The 22,960-nt window shown below is 52.2% G+C and overlaps 2 protein-coding genes across 5 annotated transcripts in view; one reads left to right on the plus strand and one right to left on the minus strand.

The window, feature by feature from the left end:
- Window positions 1–2,240: 2,240 nt before the first annotated feature.
- Window positions 2,241–22,960, minus strand: part of TSC22D3 (TSC22 domain family member 3) — a 58,684-nt gene continuing 37,964 nt past the window's right edge. For 3 of the 4 annotated variants that reach the window (XM_036840580.1, XM_036840582.1, XM_036840583.1), the window contains exons 3-4: window positions 4,934–4,985; window positions 2,483–3,782 (exon numbers count right to left, since the gene is read on the minus strand). In XM_036840580.1, coding sequence (XP_036696475.1) covers window positions 3,552–3,782; window positions 4,934–4,985 — 283 coding nt within the window. In that variant the 3' untranslated portion in view covers window positions 2,483–3,551. Of the gene's footprint in view, window positions 3,783–4,933; window positions 4,986–5,708; window positions 6,093–22,960 lie in introns of those variants that run through there. The other variant, XM_036840581.1, reaches the window with a different exon arrangement.
- LOC118888909 (COP9 signalosome complex subunit 9-like) lies at window positions 6,755–17,114 on the plus strand. Its single transcript, XM_036840439.1, has 2 exons — window positions 6,755–6,811; window positions 16,708–17,114. The coding sequence occupies exons 1-2, from the start codon at window positions 6,755–6,757 to the stop codon at window positions 16,885–16,887; spliced, it is 237 nt and encodes a 78-aa protein (XP_036696334.1). The 3' UTR covers window positions 16,888–17,114.

Consider the following 22,960-nt stretch of genomic DNA (forward strand, 5'->3'; position numbering starts at 1 on the left):
CTGTTCGAAAAATGGCACTGATAGATTTGTTTGACGCACAGTGGCCAGAAACCTTTAATTCGTAAGAAAGGAAAAAACAAAATGCAGTAGCCGCGAAGCACAATAAAGTGAGGTATGACTATACTAAGAGTTCAACCACTCTCAGGTTGGGGGAGATCTGAGAAGAGTTTTGTCATTTAAAAGGCGCCCTTGTTGACAAGGCTGTGGGAACCACTGCCCCACGGGATCAGTGGGAGCCGTGGGAGTAGCACGGAGCTCTCTGGCTCTCAGTTTTCTTATCTGTGAAATGGAGGTGAATCTTAAGTGCCTCTTTTTCTAAGGGCCGGCTGCATGAGGATTAGATGAGATGATAGATAGGAGGGTCCTGGGAGAGGGGGCATGTCCAGGCAGGGGACCATTACGGCTGCTGCTCTTCTGGTTCTTTTCCTTGTTCTGGGTCCAGCTGGACCGGCTGAGCCCAGAACCCCAAAGCCTGTGAAGGTCTTTCCAGGAGCAGTGTTCTTTTGCCTTTCCTCACCCCTGCTTGGTTTTCTTGCTCCTCTATGTGACTGACAAACAGCCACAAAGTTCCTCTTATCTACTCTAGCAACCGCTGTGGCCTTAGAAGTTGCAGTGTTTGTCTCTGTTTAGTCACGGTTGCCTAGGAAGCGAAGTTGTTCTCTCTTTCCCACTGTGTGACTGTGGGTATGTTTTTTCCCCTTTCTCGTAGGGAAGGGCTAGATGACCAGAGAGGGCTGTATGCTTGCTGGGGCATCTTCTGAGATTCCTTTTTTCATCTGTTGGTTCTTGTTTGGCTGGAAATCAGGGCGTGGGAAGTCTGCAGATGAGCCCAAGAGTCGAGAAGTCTCTCAGTTCTTTTTGAGAGGGGGAGGGGATGGGAGTAAGTGGGAACTGGGGAGGGCCCGGTTGGGGCAAGGGGTGGGGAAAGCTAGGGGAGTAGCTGCCTGATTCAGTCTGTGTCCATTCCAGCAACTGCGAAACCTGCACAGCCCCAAAATCAATCAAATGGGCAGGTGCAGACAATGAACTTGGCATCATGAATAGAGAGGTGAGGAGCAGGGAGGGAAGTCGGGATTTGAGAGGCCAGCAAGCAGGGGTTTGTAACGTTCTAAGAAGAGGTTTAGTGATTTGGAATGAACAGGCCAACACGTATGACCTCTACGGTGAAGGAAGCCTGACGTTTGGAAAGTATTTAGGCAGCGACGGGTGCAAGAAAGGGAGCCAAGACCTCTTGGTCCTTGAGGTTTATGGCTCAGGAAAATCAAGGAGTTCTTTTAAATTTCAAGTGACAAAGGGGGAGGTGCATATGTTATAGGAAGCTGAGATTGAACGGAGTCGCTCACATTTGGGGTGATAGCCTCCCTTGGGAAGCCAGGGGGCTTAGAACACAGCTCAGGGCCCATAGTGGCTCCAGGTTAGGGCGTGGTGGAGGAGACAATGCCCAGAATCAGAAATGGCAGGACTCCAGATGCCAGAGACACGGGGCCGGGGAAAGGGTGATGGGTGAGGATGACCTTCAAAGAGAGGCAGAGGAGGGAAGTGGAGTCGGGATCCTTGGACTTGGCCGTGCCCACGAGGCTGGGGGTTTTGTAAGTGAACTTTCAGCAGTGACAAGTGGGGCAGCAGGGCTTGAGAGCATCTTTCCTTGGGGGAGAGGGATGGGGTTTGGGCCACCGCGTACATTGTGTCCTTTTCTCACTAAGGCCCTCTTAGCTCCTTTGCCCATGTCAGGGGTCTCCTGTGGATTGGTATCAAAGGGAACGCACCAAGTAATCCGGATGATGTTTCAAAAGAGGGAAGGGGCCCACTCATGTTTATTCAGTTCCTCTCTTCTTGCTCCCTCACATGGACCCCCTGTCCTTTTCTTTTGGACCTTCTTGGGGTACCCTTCCTCCCGAATCACCCCCTCGAGCTGAAGTTGTGTGTTAGTAGTCACCTCGCCACTCACTCCGAAGCTGTTACATGAAAGCAGGAGCAGGAGAGAGGGATGGATGGAAGATTGGGTCCCAACTCGCCATAATAGCTGTGTGACTTTGTGCAAGTCACTTAAACGGGCTGAGCCTCAGCCTCCTCACCCGTACAATGGGGGTGTTGTGACAGTTACACAAGATCATGGCTGTAGCACAGGCCTGCCACTCAGGGGGTGCCCGTGAAAGGACAGCGAGTCAGAAAACCAGTGCCCCTGACCACCTGTGGGGCCCCTACCGCCCACTCCATTTTAAACTCAGTAAGACACCAGGTTTATTTTTAGAAAAAAAAAAGAGCAATGTTTATTGAAATTTCAAGCTACATTTGAAAAATCAAAGTCCAAATCCTGGAGACATAACATCAGGATAAGGTGTCAGAAAGTGGAAAGTGTTCACTGCCACAGAACTCCCTAGAGACAAGCTCCCTGAGCACATCACCCAGGCACCGTCGGGTCAAAGCCATTCCCTTGTCTATCCCTTGTCCACAAGAGGACACCGGCAAGCTAACCATTCTGTTCACTTGCAAGTTTTCCACAAAAAAAAAAAAAACAAAAAAAAAACACAAACATGTTTTCGAATGACAATGTAAAGTTCCAGCTGATCTTCTCTCAACCCCATTCTATGTAGTCAGCACCAGTGAATGGTGGGTTTGGCATTCAAAAGAGGACCTCACACGTCTTCAGGGGACAGATGGGGCAAAGGTTGCAGCAGCAAGGCATTCAGAGGGTGGCCTCCCCTCCCTGCCTTTACTCTTTAGTTTTACTTAACCTAAAGGACAAACTGGATCAACCTGGTAAATGAACACAGTCAAAGAATTAGCCTTAAGAGATAAGGGACCAGTCAGTACTCCCAAAGCTGGTTAGGCCCTTCAACACGTAGGTGTATGTGTATATGTATACATCGCTACACTAAGATACAGATCTAGCCCTACGGGTATATATACGCATGTATGGCTATATAGAAAAACTATGCCAACACTAACCAAACAGAACTTTGTAAGCGGTCATCCCAAAGCCGTAATCCCACACTGGGCTGTGCACAAAGCCATGCATTACACCATATTAACCAACAGAAGGCTGACTTGGCTCAATCTCTCCCAACTGTGGCCCTGCCTTGGCGAGGCAGGGGAGGAGAGAGAGGCTGCCTCTGCTTAAACCACAAGTGGCTTCTTCACAGGACAGTCGTTGTCAGGTGAAGCTGTTGAAGATGTCCATGGAAATGAAAAAACAGACCCCTAAGACTTTCTGGAGCAAACTGGCGGCCTGTCTCAAACTACCTTTCTCCTCTGCCAGTTGCAGCTAAGTTGCCCAGGCCCTGGGAGCCCCCAGGGCGCGGTGGCATCAGAGGCTCGCTGGCTTGGGGTGACGAGGCCCCATGCAACTCAGCCTCCAGAGACCTGCTCTTTGTCAGGGGTCTGTCACTGGAGTGGACCCAGGTGGCCATGTCCTTGGGACATCTCTTGGCACCAGCTATGCTAGGTGTAAAGTTCTCCACGTGAGATGACGCTTGGGGAGCCAAAAACAAACTGGAAAGAACTAGGTAGAACAAGTTTAGTGGCTCTGCCCACCCTGAGGACAGAGCCACTTACACCGCAGAACCACCGGGGGCCTCAGGTGCTTCTGGGGTTTCGGGAGCTGGCTCCTCGGGGCTCAGACGGGACTGGAACTTCTCCAGCTGCTCTGGGCTCGCCAAGGTCTTCAAGAGAGTATTCTCACGCTCCAGCTGGGAGTTCTTCTCCACCAGCTCCCGGATCTGCTCCTTCAGGATCTCCACCTCCTCTCTCACAGCATACATCAGATGATTCTTCACCAGATCCTGTCCCGGAGGAGATCACGACAAAGCTATCCTTAGCCGCGGCAGCCCCTCTGCGGCACCTTCTCCTGGCCGTTGGGGCGCCTGCGCTGTCCCTCATGCTGCCAACCTCCAGCCTTCCCTCAGCAGCCCCTCAGCACGCTGGCCCCGCAGCCCTGGTCCTCCTGCCCCTTTCTCCGAAGCACCTAAACCCTCGCTCAGGAGAGCTGCGTGATCGGGGCCACGCCTGAGTTGGGAGCCCAGCTTTGAACTACATAGGAATTCCCCCCTGTAAGTTTCTGATGACTTTCAAAGCTGGCCTCCTGCGAGACTTTTGGGTGAGACTTCTGCTGGTTGCCGGTGGTATGCTATATCCCCATTTCCACATAAGGTCCCGCGGCTGGCCCAGATCCCAAGGAACACCTGCAATGCACCCCGTACTGTTGGTCTCCTTTACCCATCTCCACCAGGAGAATATAATGGGCTCTTTTGGAGTCTCCTCCTCTCCACAGGACCCAGCATACTGAGCTGCAGCTGTCCTGCAGCCTGGCCCGAAAGGACACTGGCCCTGGGGGAAGGTACCCGGATGGCTTCATCCTCTCTGAATTCGGATGACTGCACTGGGGGCGGGGAGCTGTGTCATTAGGCTCCGGGGCACAATAAAGTGTCTGCTAAAACTGCTGGAGGCCCCAGTCTCCTGCAGCCATTTTGGCTGCTTGGTGGAGTACGACCTCTACCTGGTGAAGGAGGGAGAAGGGGTGGGGTGCTTTGCTTCCTGTTTCCTCCCAACTCCTGACCCCAGCCCAGGCTCTGCAGAGGCACTGCAGTGCGGTGGCATCCAATGAGCTCTGGCCCCTGCCAACTGTGGGATGCAGACAAATCCAAGGGTCTGAGCTCCCTGCCCTGCCACGGGCCCAGGAGGGAGCCAGAGGCTGCTGCAAAGCCCTGGGATGGGAGAAGGAGGAGGAAAGGAGAGGGTCCAGCAAGGGTGGACTGGAAATGCCCTAAAAGGTGCCACTCTGATGGGACTCTACTTAAGGCCTCCAAGGGGATAGGAGGCAGGCTGTCAGCTTCCTCAGGCTCTTGGCTTTTGCACCCACCCGCTCACTGCCACCCTGAGTTACATAAGCAGTAGCCAGGTCTGGGGATGGGAATGACGCAGTGATGCCACTCACCATGGCCTGCTCGATCTTGTTGTCTATGGCCACCACGCTGGCTCCGGAGGCACTGCCAAGACAAAAAGGAAAGCGACCGCGTTACCCACTTGCTTCCAGTCTGAGTACCTGGCAGCAGTGGCCACAGAGCCCTCCATCTGCCCCAGCTCTTCCTCTATCGCCTCGCTGGCCCGAAGTTCCGGGCACTTTGTCCCTAGGTCCGTCTCTGGCCCCTGCAGGAAGCTGCACCTCCCCACCCAGACCGGCTCCGCGCCGCCGCCGCCCAGAGCTCCGCGTGGAGCAGCGCGCGGGTCCGGGGGCGCACGGGCCAGCGAGGCCTGCTCGGCGACATGCAAACAATGGGGGCGCGCGGCCCAGGGAGTCCCCGGCCGCCAGCCCATTCCGGCGCCGGCCCAGAAGGTCCCGGGCAAACCTACCGAGCTCCGAAGCTAGCTAGGAATTCCTCCTCGGCTCGGCAGCTTCCGGCCTGCTCCCCAGCGGCGCACGGCGCGCGGCCAGACCCCCTGCCCAGCCCAGCCCAGGCCCACTGCCCCTCTGCCTCCGCCCCCGGCTGCAGCAGCTCGTTCTTACGGCGCAGCGGCCGCAGGGACGCTCCGACGGCGGATCCCAGCGCGGAGGTGACCCCCCCTACTTCCCTGCGTCCCCTACCCCCGCCCCTTCCCAGGATGCTGCACCGCGGGGAACGGGGACCGGCGGCGCACGGCTCGCTCGGAGATCCCGCTCTCAGCCCAGCCCCCGCCGGCGCCCGGGCTCGGGAGCTGTGGCCAGGGGTTACCTGTTATCCAGCTTAACGGAAACCACATCCCCTCCAAGCAGGGAAGAGAAGAAGGAGATGTTGAAATTGTGCAGCTGGTAGACCGCCACCTCCATGGGGGTCTGATACATTTCGGTATTCATGGCTCGGGCTGCCGGGGAGCTCTGGCCGGGCTGCGGGCTGGGCTGGCCGGGCTGCGGGCTGGGCTGGGCGGGCTGGGCGGCCGCCGGCTGCTGGCGCGCGCTGGACGGGGCTGGGCTCTGCGCGTCGGGCCCTGGGGCTAGGAGGGGGGCGAAGGCTGCCGAGCGAACCCAAAGCCGGGCGGGCGTTCCAGAGTTGAAGGGAAGTGACTCGAGGGGTGTCACCTGGTGTGTCACAAACTCCACGGCCGCCAGTCCAACCCAGACTCGGAGATATTTCGGCTCCTTCTTCTTTATATAGGAGGAGCCGGCTGCGTCACATGGCGTCAGCGGCATGCAAATGAGTCCTGTACCGGGCTTTGTGGCTCAGTTAAACCACATCCCCTCCCTGAACCTTAGTCTGGGACTGTAAACAGTTCAGCACTTTCTTGTGCCAACTGGCATCTCCAAAGAGGGCTCTGGAGATTGGTAAAAACCAAATGGAGCTGATTTCTTAGAGAAATGAGAAGTACAAATGCCATTACAGGAGGTAGAAAGCGTTCAGTAGAGGGCGGCGCTGGTTTTAAAAGCTCTTCTTCGGATGTCAGCCAGCATACCTCCCGTGTCTTTGCAGCACCATCACAGGCCGCCCTCCCTGGACACCCGCCCTCACCATCAGGACCCTCACTCCTTCCTGGCGCCTGCCTTCTCAGCCTCTCTCCTGCACACAGACTTTGTCAGTTGCATGTCCCCTCACCCAGCCAGCTTGCCCACTGGCTTGCCCCCATCCCCAGCATCTATCCACTCACCTCCTTCTACGGATGTACCTGTCCATGTACTGACACATGCACAGATCTGTGGCATGCACGGACTAGCTAATCTGTACATGCCAGTGTGCATGTATGGAGGAGAGCGTAAGTGTCCAGGAACTCAGATGAGTGGGGGAACATGTACAAGGGGTCAGCTGGGGGCCAGATGGGTGACAGAGGAGGTGGGGAGGAGACGGTAGGGGAGTGGGCACTGCAGTGACCACAAGATGCCAGCCCTTTTCTCTTTGGTCTCAACACCCTATTCAACATCATCCAGGATCTCATCTTCCTATTTTTAAAAACAAGATTTTGTTACTGTCCTATGAACAGCAAATGACAGCAAAACTACAAACCAAGGCTAAATACAAACCATCCCAGGAGAACACCCACCCTGTGATGGATCCAGCAACACACGGGGTACAGGGTACTTCACAAACAAACAGATTCCAAGTTACAGGGAAAATGAGGTGATTGTTGCCTACTAAGAGTTACACATGTTTCCATCAAAATATATTTTCATTCTTTTAAACGTCAAGCTTAAAACAAAAAAAAAGCCATCAGAGGCTTGAGGTCCTTTTATCATGCTCTTTCCTAAGTGAGGCCACCTGGTGGTCAGAAGCAGAATTGCAGCCAGATGGAGCAACCTAGACCAAACAAGGGACAGGTGATGCAACTGGGGGTATTATTTACACCAACTCAGGGCCATAAGGAGAACATTGAGTTTCACCACACATACAATAGTTTGGATGGAGTTAGGGCCAGTACCCATGAATCAGTCTGTGATTCAGGCTATGGTCCAAAGAAATACCCTAGTGCAATCAAGCTATTGGAAAAGTACTGGGGCCTCTTATCAGCAAAGAAGGTAATTATTATTTGCTTCAGGATATTTCACCTAACCAGGTACCTGGCACAGACGCCCTGGCCAAGGCCCCGGTTAAGCCCAGTCTGAAGGCCTTAATTTTCTTCAGGCTGCCCATGCAGTCATGCCACTGAACAGCTTTTCACTATGATGTGGAGCTCCCACTGGATCCCACCAGTAGTAATACGTGCACAAGGGCCATTCTATTTGCAAAGGACCGACAAAGAGATCTACCCAAGCAAACCTACTGTACTAGCCCAGGATGGTGATTTCCTTCACCCCGGTTTAGCTGGGAGACAATCCCAATCTCAGGATATCACGTTACCTTCAGGTCACAAACTCCCTGAACAAGGTGTTCACGCTAAGCTGCGTGTAGTAGACAGAACAAAGTGCAGATCACATTTATAGGTCATCAAGAACATTATCTGAGCAAAAATAAAAAACAAACCTTCTTAAATCTGGAGCTTAACTGATACTGGAATTCCCTGATATATTAATCTGCCCTCTGTGTCACATAGAGCTTTCTTGGTCCAGGAAGAGTCTGAGTTGACCTTTCATTGGCTTGTAAATCTTTCCTCAACTCACTATTGCTACCTACCCCAAGATTCCAAGGGAGATGATGAAAAGAAAAAAAGAGATAAATAAGCCGGGTCGGCAGGGAAAAAACACTACCAGGAAAACAGGGCATAGGACAGAAGAAAAACCAGCTCCTTCAATGGGGACTCCCTTATATGGAGACAGAGGCATAGAAATCCAGGTAGTTTGGGGAGGGGAAAAAAAAAAACAGGTGAAGTTTTCTAGCAAGGCTGTGTTTGAATTGTACATTAATTACACTTCAATTAGAAATAAGCTCGGGGCTTCCCTGGTGGCGCAGTGGTTGAGAATCTGCCTGCCAATGCAGGGGACACGGGTTCGAGCTCTGGTCTGGGAAGATCCCACATGCCGCGGAGCAACGAGGCCCATGAGCCACAACTACTGAGCCTGCGCGTCTAAAGCCTGTGCTCCGCAACAAGAGAGGCCGTGATAGTGAGAGGCCCACGCACCGCGATGAAGAGTGGCCCCCGCTTGCCGCAACTAGAGAAAGCCCTCGCACAGAAACGAAGACCCAACACAGCCAAAAATCAATAAATAAATAAATTTAGAAGTAAGCTTTGAGACCCGCCGACAATAACAGCTACCATTAACTGAGCAACGGCTATGGGCCAGACGCTGTGTTGGCTGAGTCACAAACCCTGTGGTGTAGGCGCTGTCACCATCATTTAACAGATGAAGAAACCGAGGGTCTGAGAGGCTACCTTGCCCAAGGTGGTGGCACAGCTAATAAATCATAGAGCTGGGACTCCAGCTCAGGTCTTCCTGACGTAGAGATCAAGTTTGTTCTTACTACACTTACTAGTGGGGGCAGGGAGTAGGTTTGTTGAATGAGTGAGTCAAGGCAGTTGGGGGATGGGTTGGAGGTGCCAGGAAAGTGGTGCAGAGGAAGAAAAGGTGAGGGGCAGGGGAAGTACTCCTAGGACTCCAGCAGCATGGGGGACCGGAAGAATATCCAAAGTGTCCAAATGAGCTTTATAACACGGCTTTGCTCACCTGCATTATTTCAAAAGGCAGCCACGCAGTCCTCAAAGAAAGCCCTCTCTGCCTAGGAAATAGGAACTATGAGTCCAACCAGGTGGCTCCCAGAATGGACTACACAGCGCCCCAAATTAGGTATGGAGTCTCGTAATAATAATCACAGCCCAGTCAATCTCCAGTTCATAACTGGCACCCTTAATTAACTCTTTCTCCCCCATATTCCTGCTGTGCTCAGCTTTTAGGAGAATGAAACCAACAAGAAAACAAGCTCATATCAGGGATTTCGTTTCAGAAAAACAACTTTGAAAGGATGTCCCAGGTTCAGCCCACACTCAGCCAATCTCTCGTCCCCTCTGCACCTCTAGTTCACCAACCAATAGTGAGAAGAGCTCACCCTGAGGCCTTATGATTCTCAATTCGCAAATAATGGCTGGATCCCTGGATCGCAGGCTTTGCTAAAGGAAGACCACCAACCTAAACGTCCCTGTAGAAAGATTTTCAAACAGCAGGGGTAGGGGAGACAGGGGCAGATAGGAGGGGGAGAGGGAGAAGTTGGAGGAACCCAAAAGGCTTTCTGTGTAACCCTCGGCACACCAGAAAATTCCTCTGCCCAGAATAGCTGAGCCAAGTGTTGCAGTGAGTGGAAGCTTGTGCTGTATAGGGTATCTGTGATCTGATCTAACTTTTCTGAGTAAAGTGCTGATCCATGAGGCTCTCAGCGTCCTGTGTCTCTGGAGGTGGACCCCAGGCAGGAATCAGTGGCCTAAGGATTCAACAGCATAGCAACTCCAACATGTGTGTTTCCAAATTTCCTTTCTTCCATCCTGTGAGTTACGTGGTAGGCTGGACCCAGAGCCACCGCGGTCACAGCGCCCAGCTGATGAGCCAGGTCCTTTGCCGGCTCTCGGTTCTAGGCCTACAGCTATGGGATTCTGTGATTAAACAGACACAGCTGACCCTCCCTCTCTCAGGGTGACCTTTTAGGTGGTAGGTGGAGGGTGGCATAAGGAGGATGGGGTCAGCTCCCGCCGTTTCAGGTGGCCCTGGAAGCCAACTTGTTCCCTTTGAAGTGGAAGAAGTGTCTCAACATCGTCACCGTTCTGTTCCACTTCAAAAGCCAGACTCTCTAGGACAAGAGCCCTTCCTATTTCGGTTTCCCACGGCACAGGAAGGCGGAGACTGGGCAGTCTGGGCCTCAGAACCTGTGGGCAGGATCTCAGCACGCTGCCGAGGGGTGGGAGGCAGACTCAGGGTGGGTGCGGTAGGTAGGGGGCGGCGAGGAGGGGGAACATCTCACTTCCCTTTTTGTCACACTCGAAGCATTGTGTACCACGCAGCCCAAAGGAAACTCTTTATAGGCAAGTCTTCCTTATTTTCTACAGGGAATGTTCCACCCCCAAGGCTCGGCAATGTTGCCGGCGAAACACAGGGCCTTGTGGCAGGAGAAGCGGGAAAAGACACGATGCGAGAGGTGCGGGACAAGCCACCAAGCAAACGCTGCGTTAGGAGCTGGACAAGGAAATCAAAAAGGCTACTGAGCACCGGAGTGCTAGCACAGTTGACAAGGCGGCTGCAAAACAACCCTCCCCATCTACCCCTCCACGGCGGCCCCCTTCTGCCTGAAGCTCTGTCTACTTCTAATTACTTACTTGTCCCTTTTTCTGAAGAGGCTGGGGGAATAAGGAGGCTGAAATGCCATCATTTAATTTGTGCTGGCTTCACTCTTCTCTCTTTCCCTCGGTTCCTCTCCAGTGTGGGAGACTATAGACAGGAAGGATGCTGCCACTTACATCTTTACTTTGGCCTCATGGAAAATCCCCAAAGTCCAGAAGGAGGGAAGCAAGAAGGAAAGACGGAGACAGACAAAGTGCCTTGTCCTCTGTGGGTCACGTGAACTGCGCTGCAGGGCCAGGGCCCAGAACGTCGACTTTGGGGGGCAGGAAAACAGGGAGGAGGATGCAGAAGGCAGTGGTGGGCGGCAGGGAGCCCAAGAGGAATCGTGGTGGAGAGGGGCACTGTCTTGGAAAAGTGGCTCTAGCAACTGATTTGGGCCAAACCCTGGCACGGAATGATGGCAGGAGCAATGAACTGTGCCTTTCAGCTCCCTCCCAGACAGGATCCAATGTGAGCTTCACAAACAGTCTCCCAGTGACACTAGGGCTGACAGGCAGAACCAAACCCCATTTGGACAAGGCACTCCACTCCACTGACCCTCGTTCAAAGAAGTCAAAAAGGGCTCTTGTCAAATCACCTTTGTTACCCCAACTTTGGTGGCTAACTATGGGGGCTAGGCAGTCTCTCCTGGCATCTCAGCAAGACCGGAAGTACTGGCAACGTTATCCAGGAATGCAATTTAGCTCAGTGGATCTTAAATTTCATGAACCTTGTGTCAATATTTATGCTTGTCTCCCTTCTCCTTTTGCCTTGCAGCTGGGACAATTTACCTCCATCATTTTTTTTTTTTTCCCTCCATCATTTTTCTAAGCTCTCTTCTCATTTTCCACCGTCCCCATTACCCATCTACAACTATGAAATAGATATTCCTGAAAAAAGAGAATGTCAAATTAACCTCGGTAAATGGAATCCCGTCCTCCATCCCACACTAGTTGCCATTATCATTCAATTCAATTCAATTCAACTCAATTCAAAGTTGATTGACTGCCTATTCAAAGTACAAGGCACATTTCAGGGAAATTAAAAACAAACAAACAAACTGGTAGTGCAGGTTAACAATTGTGCTTCTTTCCAGAATATCCTGGGCCTGTGGTGAACTCTGAAGTCTATCTAGTGGTTAGATCTCAGTGAAATGTTTACTTCAGGAAAAAGCCTAGGGCTTGGGGGTGTTCAGGAGGGTAGCCTGGGGTTTGGGAGGGCCACACCACCGCCATCACTCCTGGCATCATTTCAGTCCTCAGAATCGGGCCCGCCTTTTTTCTCCCCACCCTGTCGTTTGGTCTGTGCCCATCTAGATGGGGATTAACATAGCAGCCACAAAACGTGGAATTTCTGTGGGACCCAAGGCTCCTCTGACATGGTGGCCAACAGTGTCAGGGTCCCTCACTCTGATTCCCTTCCTTTGTAAACCAAGGGAACAAAGCACAGGTCCTTAAGGGTCTCTGAGTTGCCAGTCCCTTCCTTCTGAGAAGGGGGTCTATGTTTAGCACGGGGAGGGGGTCCCCTCTATCTGTCAACCTCCTTGGCCCTCCTCTTTCGGCTAGCTCCTCGTGGTCTTATCCTTGTTCTACAGGGCCTTCCCAGACCAGCGAGCATCTTCACGTGGGCAAATAAACTCCCTCATCACGGCCCACCTTCTGGGATTCCTGGCCCTCGACAGCCTTCTCAGGGGCTGGGAAAGGAAGCAGCAAGAACATGGCCACTCTCCGTGTTTGTTTGTCTGCACCAGCCCTACACCAGCTTCTCCGGGCCAGGGAGACACTGGCAGGGCCTCTCCCCAGTCCTTTTGCTTTATGGAGCAGTCCCAAGAGCCGAAATTCCAAGCCTTTTTTTTTCTGGCAGTTGCCGGGGTTACTCTGAGTGGTATGTGAAGGACTTGGGACTATTGGCAATGCCTGGAAGACGAGAAGCAGGAGGATCTTGTTGGGGACGCTGAGCCAGCAGACAAGGGGCCTGTGAAGAGGCCAGGGGCTCTGAGGTGCAGCACCTGACTCCCCTGTGGGCCCCGCTATAGAATGGGTGACCTCTGAAGTGGTCCAGGTTCCCTGGGGAACAAAACGACGGTAATAGCGCTGGCCTCTTCAGGCGCGGGGGCTCCTGGGCCAGGATGGGTAAGCATTATGAGCCTCCCAAGGCTCTCACATTGTACGCCCGAGGCCCTTGTTTAACTCACAGCGGAGCTATTCACCGTGGGCTCACTTGAGGTAGCTCCTTGATCCACTGTTGTGGGACTCTGTGACTTGTGAGGAGAGGCTCTGTAATTGCAAAGGGCCTCTGGCTCTCCAGCCGCCTCCCCCCTCCCTTGGGTTTCCTGGATGGAAAGAAGGCAGCCCAGCTGAGGTGGGGGGCGGTGGCAGGAAGGGGCAGGGGACACACTAGTCCGAGAAGAGAAAGAAAGGAGAGAAACAAGGCAAGCTCCTCCCTGGGGGCCCCCCACCCAGCCCCAGCCATGGGGACAGAGCCAGGCAGCTCAAAGGCATGCGGGGAGGGGTTAAGGAAGGCCTCCTGCCTGGTTTGAGAATTGCTGACAAGGAATACACACACCTTATCAGGAAGAAAGAGCGGCACACAAGCGCGCACACACACACACACACACACACGTTTATGCAAACACCCGTTCAGCCTTTGACAAAGTCTAATTCACAGAGCTAGGCACGCAGAGGGCATCATTCCATCTCTGTCTCTCTCTCTCTCCTGATGCCAGCTTTGTGACCCCCCAAAGGGGTAGTAAAGCAATAGGACATGGCAAAGTGGCAAGGCAGGACACTGGCGACCCAGCCAGAGTGTCACAAGCCGTGGCCTCTGCTCTCTCTGACATCCAGAGCTGGCTGCGTGCTGTGCAGGGGTCATAGGTGACAGGCTCTTGGGGGGAAGCTTGGAGTGGAAGTCAGGTGGGCATAGGGGGAACCAGATTGAGACGCTTCACACTGTACACCGGGCACAGCAAGTGCTGGTGCTGCCAGGTCCACAGTTTTCAAAGATGTCAATCACACATTCAAATGAAAGAGAAATAAAAACAAGCACCATTTGTGTACAATCGATCATGTGAATGCCTAGGAAATGATTCCCATAGGCTCCTCACGAGGACAGTTCTAAAGAGAGCCAGGCCTGGCATAGATGTCACATGTGACTGACGACCTGAGAAGTGTGATTTGAATGGCACTGAGAAAAATTCCTCTCAGTCCAAGCTGTTTGCCTGACCGGACTACTGCAGTGCCTACAAACGTCACCCTCGGAGTCATACCTTTGAGTTATAATGGAATTCTTTACACTTTGAGGAATTAGGAAAGTTTTTTCTTCCAATGCAAAAGCCCTGGGAAAGTACCACATTCTGCCACGATCAGCTACAAATACTTAAATAGGGATGAACTAAATTTCTGTATTACTTTCCACACAGTAGTCAGTGGCGGATCAGCATCAGAAGATGACTAAACACATAGCAGGGACACCTTGCTGGTGGGCTGCGGAGGGAAAGAAATGGGTCCAGGTGAGGAGAGTACGGACGTCCTGGGCTCCAGCCCTAGAAAATCTAGTGGGATATGTCTGAAGCTTGAGAAGGGTGCTTTCAGGAGATGTGGATGCAGCTCTTCTGGCCCCAGTCCATGGAACTGCTTTTGGGAACCACTGGCCTACAGGTGACAGCCAAGACAGGATCTACCCAAAAAGTCCCCAAAGTGCCACGGTCACCACGACCCACTCTGTATGACACACGATGATGGGGTTCAGCATATTCTGAGCCTAACATCTGTTCAGTCATCTCCTTCCCTGTCACGTTTGGCTACCTCTTTCCCTCTCACTCCTGAAAACTTGATCAGAACGTGAATGAGAGCTGCTATTAGAAAGATAACCCAAACTTGCTCTGATTTATAAATCAACCTTCGGCAGATTTGGCTTCTCTGTTCTGAGGAACAGATTGCTTCTAAGACACTTCACAGCTGTCCGTGGGAACTCTTGGCCTGGGAGGTTGGAGGCGTGGGGGGCAGGCATCACAGGGCGGGAAGGGAGAAGAACCCGGAGAGAGGGAGAGAACGGGGAGGGGCTGATTTTTCTCCAACAGCACAGTCTGGTCAATTAACCTGCCCTACCCCCCCTTCAGCAAAAGCCAGCTCTCCTCCAGCCCTGTGGCTGTCCCTGCCTGGTCAAACGTGGATCCATTCCGAGGCTGGCTGGAGGGCTGTGACTCATTCCCCCCTCAGGAGCTTGCTGGGGCTGACTACAAAGACTTGCCAGGATCTCTGCAAACGTGCCCATCCCAACCCTGAGCCAAGCCTTGCGCTCCCCTGCCCCTACCGTCCGCATCCCATCCCATGGCTTGCGAGTGCCTCCTGGGCAAGGAGGGCGCCCCTGCGGCTCACTGACTCCCCTCTCCCAAGGGAATTCACTGCTCTCTGTGGTACGCATCCAGCCTGTGTTTCGGTATTTTATTTTATTTTTATGTTTAATTTACACTGCCTGCTAGGTTTGGGGCTTAAATAAACAAAGGCTATGTTTCCCCCAAGGCCTGGACTTCCTGGTTGCCTGTCAGCAACAGAGTGACCCTTTTAACCTCTTTTCTTGTTCCTTGAGACAGGCAGTGTTGGGGGTGGGATTGGAAGAGAAAGATACTTTGGGTCAAAAGCCTGGAAATTCTTAGTGCCAGCCTAAAATCCCCCCCTCGCTCTTCTCCACATGAATGTTAAGCCCCGAAGCTGCCTTAGCAAGTACAGACTTCCTTTAAAGGCCACTGCAAGACTGTAAGGGTTAAGGCACAAAAACGGAAAGTTCAAAGTATTTGCATTGAGTTTTTGAAAAATCTACTTACAGATGTCTTTGTACCACCAAGCAAAGACAGAAGGGCCCAGGTCTTGGTGGGTGGAGCCTTGGCAGTGAGCAGCCTTGAAGGCCTATAGACTGGGCAGAGCTCGGTGGGCCTGCCTGGGAAAGGCAAAGCTCATACACCTTAAAAAATAAGAGGAACACTGGCCCCTGTGTCCTAGGATAGAGCTCTAACAGCAAAGTAACAAATCCTGGTCAACAGTTCTGACATCCTGCTATTTGCTAAAACTAGTAATACTGTGGCGTTTGTTGACAGAGTTGCAGAAGAGCTAAAGTAAACATGGAAACTGAGGAAAGGCCAAGTATAGACAGTTACTAGCTCAGCAGTTGAGAAAAGGGAGTTTCACAGACACTCCTTGGACATCTGGGGGCAGTGGGGCCTGAACACAGTTGGGAGACAATCCAGAGGCATCTGTCTTGTCACCAGGTGATTTCTCTCTAACAATAGGCTGCTGCAATAATGGGCTTGGCCCATGGAGCTGAGTCCTCAGACAGAAAGTAATGACAAGAAGAATTGAGAGCGACTCTCCTAGTGTGTATGCCAGGGTAGGTGCTCCCTGAGAAACGCAGCTCTAGCACCCATTCTAAATGAACTAGGTCAAGTGGGAAGAAAATACGTCAGAAGGCCAGAGTTCCTTTTCTACCTTACCACCAGACCCCCAGAACTGCTTAGAAGGCTTCTAAATCCCCTATGCTGCTAGCTCCTCGTTCATGAAATGGGAATGATGCCCCCCTACCCCACATAAACAACACACAAGGTGTATATGTTTATGGACTCCCCAAAGTCTGGAAATGGAGATAATACTGCATCGTTTCTGCAGACTGATGGTGTCCTTGACAACAATATATATATGTGCCTATGCTTCCAGACATGGTGGATATCCTGTAGGCGGCATAGCTGAGTTCTTCAGGTAGTAAAAAGGGCCACGTGAATGCGATATGTGCCATGATGAGTAAGGGCCCTGGTCCTCAAATGCTGTTGGCAAAATGGCTCACCAAATGAGCAGTCCTATCAATGCTGTTTCAAAGTCCAGCATTTCTAACTTCCTGTCCAGTTCCAGTTTGTTGTTTCCATGATTTCACAAGTTATGGATACTGCCTATGGGGAGGGGCATAGTTTGAGGGACTGATGTTCAGATGGAATCAACATTCAAAATTTAGTGTCTTGGCAGGCGGAGGTGAAGCAGGTGGTGGACGAGATGCTTCCTGAGGGTGCCGGGCCCTTCATGGACCTGGACGAGGCAGGAGGCAGCACAGGGCTCCTGATGGACTTGGAAGCCAATGAAAAGGCAGTTCGTGCAGACTTTTTTAATGATTCTGAAAATCTCTTTGACGATGATGATATCCAGTGAGGTGTGTCCGGCAGTGCGTTTGCTCAAGCTTTGCCACGCGGTGGTGTGGTGGATCTCCTCAAAGGACAATTTCAGATGGTTCCAGAGAACTTGTGGAAATCACTTGAAATTAGGAGATGGTTAACCAAGAAAGAGAAGATGGTTTTAACCATCTGGATGAGGCCTGTTAATCTCTGAATGTGACCAGCTTTTGTCCTTAACTTCAATTAAAAAAAGTGATGTTATTAAAAAAAAAAATTTCGCGTCTTGAGGGTCTTAGCAATCCTTCCCCCACAGAGGACTTGTAACTTGCATAAAGTTTTGGCCTTGAGAGCTTCTCCAATGGCACAGTCAGTAATTAGCAGGACCCCTAGTCTTTCAAGCAGGACCGAAGGCACAGCGAGATAAGATCATGACCACTGGAAGCGGACAGTGCAAATGGTCTCAAGTGAGCAGTGACTGGCTTTCTAGACTAGAATACAAGCTCTTTGAGGGCAGGGGCTTATCTTATTCATCACGGTACCCCCAGGGTCTGGACTAGTGCCTGGCACACAGTCTCAATGCCATAAACATGTGCTTAATAAGTAAAGAGAAGGTTTAGATAAGTATTAGAACTTGGCTAATGGCCTCCACAGGGAAGAACTATAGGCAAATTTATGAATTTGCCTCCTGTTAACATGTTAATTTGGGGACAATCATTGTACGAGAGCAACTCTGCAGTTAAAAACACGAAAGACTGGTGAAAATCAAACATACTTGGAAAACCCAACCCAAACACAATTTAATTGAGTAAGTGGCCACTAATGACCTGGAACCAAGGCCCGACCTCTTCAATAAAAGGGGTAATTCACCCGTGTGTGTGCTGCTGGTTCTGCACTAATGCTGGGACTTTGGTCAGTTTCCATCTTTAGCTGGAGGGGCTGGGTCAGTTGGGAACAGGGCACCCACAGGGAGCAGTAGAGGGTGATGAAGCCCAGGAGGAGGGCAGCCAAGTCTCAGCTGGCAGTAACATCAAAGAGGGATTTCAGGCTAGCAAGCCTGATTCTGAGCAAGTGACAGCCATATAACTGGAACGATGCGGTGGGGGGGGGGGTTGCAGATAAAAAACCCATCCTGACTAAAAATACCCTGATGACCGGCAACATAAAGGAAATTCTCACCATTAATGTCATCCTTGGGTTTGAAGTCTTGAGGATCCCTATTAAAATGAAAGGTCTTTCTGAGAAGGGGAACTATTTAGTTTTTCTCAGGGAAGGAACATGATGACCTGCTCACTGTGGTCCGAATAGTTGGGGGGCTTCTGGGAGAAGTGACCCAGGCTGACTAAGTATAGACTAGGGGGGTACTTGCCTGGGGTGGGCCATACAATGGGTCCTGGCTAACTGGTGGCCTTAGGCTTTCAGGGGACAGGCAAATGTGCCCAAATATTCCTGGACTCACTGTAAAGAAACCAAACTGCCTGAGTGGGCAGCTTTGAGTAGCAGAGTTTATGACAAAGGAGATTGTTTTCTCCTGCTCTTCTTGGTAAACACAAGCGAACTGTTCTGAAGAGGCCGTGAGGAGCAGTGATATATATATATGTCCAAGCCCTTCTGGGGGTTTCTATCTTCAGTGCTTTCCCGTCCGGGGGATCTTGCTTGCATGCTCATCAAAGCATCCTCCCTGGAAATCTCCTCCTCAAGTCCTACTGACTCACTGATAAGTTGGCATAGGTGAGAAATTGACCCCCAGGAAGGCTCTGTGACTGATAAGGGGTTGATGGGTTCTCCTTCCCCAGGGTAATTTCTTTTTACCAAGAGCCTCCTGTTGACCCAGAGGAATGAGTCCAGTGGGGGAAATGCCAGGCAGGAGGTCAGGTTGCTGGGGGGAGATTTCTTTGGCCATTTTCCACCACTCTCTGTTGGCAGTTGCCTTCTCTGCCTGTGTAGCAGGCGACCCTGGCGGCAGACACAATACTCACACCAGAGCTGGCCAGGGCAGCCCTTGCCCCTCAGCACCCCTCCTTCTTGCCCTTGTAAAACTGGCAAAACCTCAGCCCCAGAACCCCACTCTAGCTTGACCAGGTGATGGCCAACTGCCTGATACCAGGCAGAGCTGGGCCGATGGAGGGAGGCAGGGGAGTAGGGCTGGGCAGGTTCCCCCACCCCCGTGGCTCTGTTGTGAGGTGCTGACAGCTGAGAGAGGACCTGAAACCAGTTAGCCTGGGGCTCCCAGCCAGCAGTGTATTTTCATCTTGTTTTGACTGGGACTGTCCTCCTCTGTGTAAACACATCCATGTCAAGGGGAAGAAAATGTAGAACAGCTTAAAATAGGTGGGTGGAATGCATCCCACCCATGAATCACCAGCTCAGGGAATGCCCTGCAGGTAGGCCTTGCTTTAAGCAAACCTGACATATGAAAACCTTAATTCAACAAGAGGGCAGGGATGCACCGCTGTTAAGTCTTGACCTATCACTGAGAGATCTCAAAGCCACATCTGGTCCAAATAATAACTTCAGTAGCTCCCATGTACTGATTACTTAGCAGGCACTGTGCTAAGAGTATATCCATTAGCCTTTTGAACGTTGTCAAGAGTTATGGATAACTGATAGTAGGAATTGGGTATCGTATTATCATTAGGCCCATTTTGTGGATGAGGAAACTGAGGCTCAGACAGGTTAAGTGACTTGCCTAGAGTTACCTAGCTCGTAGTGGCAGAGGAGAGATGTGAACCTCTGGGGTGTGATTCTAAAGCTCCAGGCTGTCTCTAGCTGGGCATTCAGCTTTGTCTTGAGATTTCTAGGCAGGGCTGCATTCTTGGCATGAATGTCCATTCGTGCTGAACCCCCTTCATCACAGTTTGCAGGGGAATGATTAACAGGCCTTTATCAGGGTTAGGGTGGGGAAGCCCCCCAGGTGGGGGCTGGTTCTTTCCACTGACTAAAGGATTCCCAGGAGGGGGGCCCCCCTAGCATGCCAGGATGGAACGGATCTGCATTTCATTTCAGGCCTGGCAGACTGTTTAAGGGCAACTGCTTGACCAGACACAGGGAAGGCCCCTCCTAATTGCAAGTAAGTACAAACTACTCGACACCAGGCTGGGGTAGGGACAAAAGACTCAGTATAATCCAGTATAAGGAAAGACCAAATGTAAACACGTATTTTGAAAAAAAATGTCACCGATCACAATGTTGGTGCAGGGCTGGCCCCCAGGCTAAACTGTGAAGTAGGAGTGTGTCTTCAGAACCTTCCTGCTTCCTTTTCGGGTACCTTCCTCCTGCCTGTCCCCGCAGGTGACCTGTGCCCTCCTGCTGCCTAGGGTTCCATGGGGCCCCTCGCTACTGTTTGCAGGGGCCTGCCTTCCCTAGCGATGCCCCCTTTAAGAGGGACTCTTAGTCTCCCTCCCCCAAATCATAAGTACCCAGCCCATCCTAAAGGACAAATCGGGGAGATGTGTTTGTGTAAGTGGTAGGTAGTAGCTTAACAGGTTTCCCCCAGATCATGGGGCTCTAACCCTTAGATTTCAGTCAGTGGTACAATTTTAGGCATGGGCGGGGGGTGTGGAGCTGGGCAGAGAACAAGCTGGGTGGGGGCAACAGTGGGGGGGGGGAGACTGCTCGTCAGTGACCTTCAAATCTTGCCAAGTAGGCCATGTGCTACTCTGACTCTAGGTCAAGTCTGGGTCTGCATGGAGGGATAAACGCTCCACCCGTACACTCATGCTGTATTGTTTCCAGAGCATGGTAGACAGGGCACTGGGATAGTAGTCAGGAGACAGGAGTCTGGCCTGGTTTTGCCTCTGGCTACCGGCACAACCGTGGAAAACTCTCATAACCACTCTGAGTCCCAGTTTCCCCTAAATGTAAAATGAGAGGATCAAGGCTGCGAATTTATAGTTATTTGGGTGCTTATTTGATGAATGATACCCCCATTTAGACTGGGAGCTCCATGAAGCCATATACCAAGGGCCTATGACAGTGTATGGCACATAGTAAGTGCTCAACGAATGGAATAATTGAATGAAGGAAGGAAGGAAGGAATGGCAAAAGTGACTTCTAAGGTTGCTGCCAGTTCCAACAGTCGCAGCCTTGATGTCCTCAGATGCAGCTCTTTATAGCTGTGCCTCTGAGTGGAGAGGCCCAGGCCAAAGGCTGGGTGAGGCCTTCAGGCCCTTGCCCTCAGGACCAGAAGGTACAAGGGCAGCCTGCACTGCCGAGGGGCAGGCTCTGGGGCCGAAGGCAGTAGGCAAGAGCTTCCGGGAGGCCCAGGAGGCTTGCAGGATGCTGGATGGGGTGGGGGGCTGGTAAGGAATGTAGGAAGGGAAGGGTCGGTCAGGAGGAGTCAGGAGAGTAACTTTTACACAGTTTTCTGTAAAACGGGAAGCTGAGATAAGAGAGACTTGATGGGTGTCTGGGCTGAGGTAGGAAAAATGCCGAGTTGCATGGTGACTCAAGGTCAGGAGCTGGAATGGGGCCCAGAGCTCTCAAGCCTCTGCTCACCCCCTTGGGACTGGCCCCTGGCTCCAGGCCAGCTCCCTGAATAGCTCCCCTCCCCCACTCAGCCGTCCACAATTCCAGCTTCTTACGCCAACCTGCTTCCCTGTCCAGCTGATGCCTTGGCTGTTCCCTCCCCCTCCCCCACTGAGACGTGAAGTCCTCCCCCAACCTCCCTCCGAGACTCCGGTGCAGTCACCCATTAGACCTCTGGAAGCAGACTTGCCCCCCCCCTTCTCAGCATCGCCCGCATTCAGACTCTGACGCAACTCCTCACCTTCTTACGCAAAAGGCTGCCTCCCTCCCCTCCCCTCCCCTCCTGGCCTGCCCCCCTGCCCTCCCCTCCCCCACCCCACTCCGTGGCCAGGGCACTCTCCTAGGAATACTCCCAGACAATATTCTAAGGTGCTGAGATATTCTCCGGTGTCCCCACTCTTTCCTCTAGCACCCTTTCACATTTCAACAGGAGCCCCAGTTTCAATCCAGGAGAATGAATCTTTAAGAGTGAAATTTCAGGTATTAGTGAGTGGAGAGAGAGAGATTTACGGGGCAGGGGTCTTTCCCAGAATTCCTGATATAACGCTGTGGAGGTGGTTACCTACATACTCTGGATGCTCGTTAGACCAATTCTGTCTTTTGCTGCCCTGGGATTTGGGAGATCAAAGTTCTGGTCCCATCTCTGCCGTTAAAGCTGTCTGTGTGACCTTGGGTAAGTCATGTAATCTCACTGAGTCTCAGTTTCTTCATCTGTCAAATGGGAGTAATTACCCTTGCCCTACCCACCTTGACAGGGGTGTTTTGAAAATTAAAGGAGATGTGTGTGTGTGTGTGTGGGGGGGGAGAGAGAGAGAGAGAGAGAGGAGACCACTAACTGCAAGGCCCGGGACAAATATCAGAGATTATGCCTCCCCCTTGATGTGTTTCAAGGACTCATTCAGGTTACTCGGTACAGCCCTTTTTACAAAAATGCCAGTGTGCCTTTGGCCTGCCCCCTTCCTCTGTTTCTCCTCAAGGGCTTGCGCCTTAGCCAAATCTGGTCTCCTGTGTAACTCTGCCCAGCTTTGAGAACATCTCCCGCCCCTCCCCCACCCCCTCACCACCCATCCTGTCGCCCTCAGGCCTTCCTTCACCATCCAAGGGCCTCTTGCCACACTCTCTCCCTCTCTCGCCACTCAGGGCCCAGGGCCATCCGTGTGTGCCGAGTGACCCTGCTCTCCCAGCTCTGACCTCAGCCCATCCCCATCAAAGCTTTGAAGAGGAAGGACTCTGGGGCAGGGGTAATGACTGAACTTGATGATTTGCTACAGAGGCTGAGCACAACGCGGAACACCCAGCATGCGCTCCAGAAACACATCATTATTTGGTTGCGTGTGCTGGGGGAGACCTGGGGGTGGAGTCTGCTTTGGGGCTCCTGACATCGCGCCAGATAGGCAACTGCTCCACCTCTAGATCCGCCAGGCCCTGCCCGCCTGCTCTTCCCACCCATCTTCCCCTTCACCTCTCAACCCAGAGAATGGGCTGGGCTCTTTCATCTCCAGGACCTGCATGCTAGAATGTGATTTCGGGCCTCCCTGGCCTAGCGCCACTGAGTTTCTCTGGTGACCCCACCTTTCCCCCAGGGA

Source organism: Balaenoptera musculus, chromosome X (assembly GCF_009873245.2).
Source record: "Balaenoptera musculus isolate JJ_BM4_2016_0621 chromosome X, mBalMus1.pri.v3, whole genome shotgun sequence".
Taxonomy (NCBI): Eukaryota; Metazoa; Chordata; class Mammalia; order Artiodactyla; family Balaenopteridae; genus Balaenoptera; species Balaenoptera musculus.

What these genes read in the sequence shown, in the direction of transcription:
- LOC118888909 (XM_036840439.1), top strand. Translation starts at nt 6,755, where the DNA reads ATGTACAAGGGGTCAGCTGGGGGCCAGATGGGTGACAGAGGAGGTGGG. An exon ending in GAGGAGGTGGGGAGGAGACG is followed by an intron (nt 6,812 to 16,707) that starts GTAGGGGAGTGG and finishes GTGTCTTGGCAG; the next exon opens with GCGGAGGTGAAGCAGGTGGT.